Raw genomic sequence first — 4,936 nt, forward strand, 5'->3', positions numbered from 1 at the left:
AAGCTCCCGCACCCTAGGGTTTTGAAAACCCTAGGCGTCCTGATGCCGCCGCCGCTGTCTTCCTTTGACAGCGGGGCCACCAGCAAACATCGCCGGCGAGGAGCGGAGCGATCGATGACTAAACCAAAATTTCTTTATGTTGCACGCGAGCAGTTGATCAAAGATTTGATCCTGAATCCAAAATTTGTTTTTTTTCTCACAATCTGAATCCAGAGTTTGATCCAGATTCAACAGCCGAAAGAAGAAGAAAGAAAAAAAATCAAAACCAAAGCATGAGCTTTACGGTTCATGTGTGCAAGCTACAGTGCAGCGAACAACAGATCTTAATAATACAAGATTAAGATCAAAAAACCCTAATTTCATAATCTTAAATCCCTAAGAATTAATCAAAGTGGCTCTGATACCACTTGTTGGAGATTATGGACATGATTAATTCATAGAGATTAACATGAGAGCGCGGAAGCAATACCTGAATCCATGACGATTTGAGCACGGATCTGAATTAGGGTTGATCTTCTAATCTAAAAGATTTCTCTTTTAAAAATTCTTTTAAGATGGGGATTAGAGAATAGAGAACATAACCTTTAGATTAGGGACCATAACCCCTTTATATAGATTTACAATTTTTTAATTTAGCACCTCATAAAATTAGAATTGTAGTCTGGTATCTGCACAATTAGCCCATGATTTTACTTAAATACCCATTAACCCAAATTGATTGATCACTATATGCGGATTAACCTTAAGGATAGCATTATACACTCATGTAACATATATGCTCATAATTAGATTTAATCCAACAGATATTGCTATTCATGCTTGACTACATATTACTGCTTGGGATCAGTAGAGTTTGGAATATGACATATAGTATTAATTTACTTATTTTCTTTTACTATTCTACTTGAAGATATTATTATGTCAATTGATATTTTTTCTTAAGAAATCAATTAAGATGTCTCAGTTAAGCTTATAATATCCAAAAATGTTGTGCAATTCTATTTCCAATGCAATAAGAAATGTGATTTCTTTATTGTTATAACTATATTTCATAATGACAATTACGATATCCCAGTTAGGTATATTCTTCCCACTTTAGCTTAAAATCCATAACATTGATTTTTAATAATATTTAAATAAAAATAATATTAAATCTAATAATTCAATTTTACATATTTGACTCAAGATGAATCTGACTTATTTATAGTAATGAAATAAATATAAAAGAAAAATATTTTGATATTTAATCACGTGCACTGTACGTGCAAAAAAAACTAGTAACAATGAAATTAATCACAAGTCATTATTGTAAAAAAGGGGTCTATTTATATACGTTACAAAATAACTTGGGGTCTATTTATATACGTTACAAAATAACTTTAGTTAATATGAAGCAAACAAATACAAATGCTATTATATTGCATGTCAGAAAACACGTAGATGCAGAGAGAGAAAAGAAGTTCGTGAGCTCATATTGGTTAACTAGCATCAAACATGCAAAAGCAACCAATAAGATGATTGTAATTCATACAAAAATATTCAAATCTGTGAAGACCATATTTAGAACCCTATTATTTGAACCTTGAATATTTCTTAGGTAATACAAATATCACTGCTGGAAACATAACTTTTAGCGACGGAAAAATCCGTCGCTAAAAGTAGAAAATCCGTCGCTAAAACCTTTAGCGACGGAAAATATAAAATTCCGTCGCTAAAATATCGTCCGTATAGTGAGGGTAGCGAACATGTGTTTTAGCGACGGATATTCCGTCGCTAAATTTTAGCGACGAAACATTAGCGACGGATAATCCGTCGCTATACTTTATTTAAAAAAATTAAAAAAACTTTAGCGACGGATTTTCCGTAGCTAAAACATGTTTTAGCTACGGAAAATCCGTCGCTAATAACTATTAGCGACGGAAAATCCGTCGCTAATTACTATTTTTGAAAAAATAAAAAAAATAAAAAAAACGAATATTCCGTCGCTATTAACTTTAGCGACGGAAAATCCGTCGTTAATATTATCTATTTTCCGTCGCTAAAAGTGTATTTAGCGACGGATAATCCGTTGCTAAAAGCTTCCAATATTTTTTTAAAAAATAATTTGAAAATTGAAAAAACCTGTACAATAATATAATAAATTTAAAATCCTGTTCAATCAGCAGTATAATATTCATTCTCACGCATATATAACACATAATTTAATTAAAATATCCCAACATAGTAAGCGTTGTTTATACAGTACACACCATGATAAGTATTGTTTATACAACACACTCATTCATTGTTTTCAAAGGTAAAAAAACAAATCAGTCCTCTTGATCATCATCCTCATCACCAGCTCCACCTTGTCTAGAAGTCCCGGCCTGCAATTATAAATCAAACGTTAACAACATGGCATGACATTCAAGTATAGCAATAAGAGAGTATCATGGCATATTCTTATGTATTATACGCACGCACACACAATTTTTACAACAACGCATACACACACCCTAACAACGCATGCACGCATAATTTTTACAACAATACGCGTACACGCACAATTTCTCACCATATGCGCATGTACGCGTACATGCTCATACGTGTACATGCACATACGCGTATACGCACGCACGCACACATACACGCGTGCACGCATGCACGCATGCACCACACTCCACACCCCCCACCCCCCACCCCCTCCCCCTCACCCTACATCACCACCACCACCAAATCCACACTCCTTCCCCTCCCCCACCATGACCAAATCACCCCCCAAGCAATCACATAACCAACCATACGCACGCACGCACCACAACAACACAACCACGACTAACTAACCAATTCACCAACCAATACTATCATCACTACGCATGCACGCACCATCAACACCACCATCACATAAAAATATTATACGCATGCACGCACGCGTGCATGCACGCACGCATGCACACACACATACACGCATGCACCACACTCCACACACCCCACCCCACCCCCTCCCCCTCCATCATCATCATCATCACCACCACCACCACCACCACGACGAAAACACCCACCAACCAACAACATAACCAACGACCCTACACACGAACGCCCCACAACAAAACAAAATAACAACTAACTAACCAACTCACTATCCAATACAACCATCGCTACGCATGCACGCACCATCAACACCACCATCACATAAAAACATTAAGTATATAATTTTAGTTGTGTTTCGGAGAGAGATATAGTTTGTGTGTAACAGTTTGTGTGATATCATTTAGTCACACGGCATACTCGTAACTAAGTAAGAATTTTATATTTAATTCATTTAATTAAAAAAGAAATATACATATATATATATATTACCTGATCCGCCAAAAACCGTCTCCTATATGCCTCCTGAGCATCAGAAGGTAGAGTCGATATAAACTGGGTGAATTCCAGCTCCCTCTGCTCCCGACGCCTCCGTTCTTCCTCCGCCATCTGGAGTAGCTCCGACTCCCGACGCGACTGCCAATCTTCCATCGCTTTCATCCGCTGCTCCATAGTCGGGTCTTGAGAAGAACTGCATCCTGGTGGAGCTGCAGACTCGTAGGTGCTACTGGACTCGTACGGCCGATGCTCGGATCCTCTCCACCTGTATCTGTTCTTCCTACTCGGTCCAATGACCGTCTCGATGATGCTATCCTCCTCCTCTCTACTTAATCGGGTCGGAGTGTTAGAATCGACCTGAGTCTGTGATAATTGCTCCTGCACCTTAGCATGTAATTTCTCCTGCGATATACCAAAACAACCCGGTCAATTCTAACACATTTAAAATGCATTGTTATAAAAATTAAATATACAAATTAACTGCTACTTACAGCCAGATCCCGGTTCTGCGCTTTCTTCACTTCATCGGCGTAATTTGGACTCCAACCAGTCAGAATACGATCTGCAAAATGCCCGAGTTCTCCCCTTCCCTATTTTATTCACATATATCATTAACTCATAACACATAAATTATACTCAAATTGATAACCTAAGAGCTAATATATTATATACCTCAAGCGCCAATTGATGATAATGCTGGCTGAAGGACCTGGAGCCCCCGTGATGCTCGTAACTGCGGGGCGCATTGCGGTTCCTCCTTGCTATTTCAGCTTGTTCCTGCAAAAGAATGTTAAACAGATATAATATAGAATTTCAAACAATAAACAAAGATATATACTTCAATAATACCTGAGCTTCGGCCGTGTCCCAATAATCGCAAAGTGCAAAAAAATCAACTCCATCCACGCGCTCGTCAAGATGCCAGTAACGCTCCCAATCTTCTGTTCTTTGAGTAAAATATTTTTTCTTCAGCTCTGACCGCCACCTCTTGAACGATAGATTGATTTGCGTGAAGCAGTAAGTCCAGGCACAAGCGTAATCGTCAAGAAAGAAAAATCGCTTCAGCATACAATGAAAAAAGAGATACAAATCAGTGTGTTAAACAAAATAATAAAATGACTAATAATTATGAGAATTAAAATAAATGACTCACACATATATATCGCCAACAAGCCACCAGCGCATCAATCCGCTGCGACTTCCACGTCAAATATATGTTGAAGAAATCATGTCTCCTGGCTAAAGAGGCGAGGAAATTGTTAAAAGAGTTAGCAAATGGCCCGACAGGCACGCCGTTCTCCCATCGGATCACGGCCCTCCTGTGTCTTGGTACCACTGCGGCCGCGCCTAGTAGGTCGCTCGGTACCTACGAAAAAATGAAATTCAGGCGAAATATAAATCAATCAATATCGATAATACAAATTAAAATATTAACAGATAAACTATAAAAATCTATACACACCTTTCAATTCGAGGCATCTACGCCTTGCTTGTTCATACCTCTGCTGTGCGATAAGTCGCAAATCATGATAAGCATCCCAATCCTCCTTCACCTTGGCCGGCTCGTGGGCTCGCTGATCCGGAATAGAAT

At 38.3% G+C, this 4,936-nt stretch overlaps 1 protein-coding gene across 1 annotated transcript; it reads right to left on the reverse strand.

Annotated features, from left to right (window-relative positions):
- LOC109846710 lies at positions 2,147-4,640 on the reverse strand. Its single transcript, XM_020415955.1, has 6 exons — positions 4,501-4,640; positions 4,195-4,404; positions 4,018-4,122; positions 3,837-3,935; positions 3,340-3,747; positions 2,147-2,366 (listed from the first exon to the last, which is right to left on the reverse strand). The coding sequence occupies exons 1-6, from the start codon at positions 4,528-4,530 to the stop codon at positions 2,310-2,312; spliced, it is 909 nt and encodes a 302-aa protein (XP_020271544.1). The 5' UTR covers positions 4,531-4,640; the 3' UTR covers positions 2,147-2,309.

The sequence above is a fragment of the Asparagus officinalis genome, chromosome 7 (genome assembly GCF_001876935.1).
Source record: "Asparagus officinalis chromosome 7, Aspof.V1, whole genome shotgun sequence".
NCBI classification, from domain to species: Eukaryota; Viridiplantae; Streptophyta; class Magnoliopsida; order Asparagales; family Asparagaceae; genus Asparagus; species Asparagus officinalis.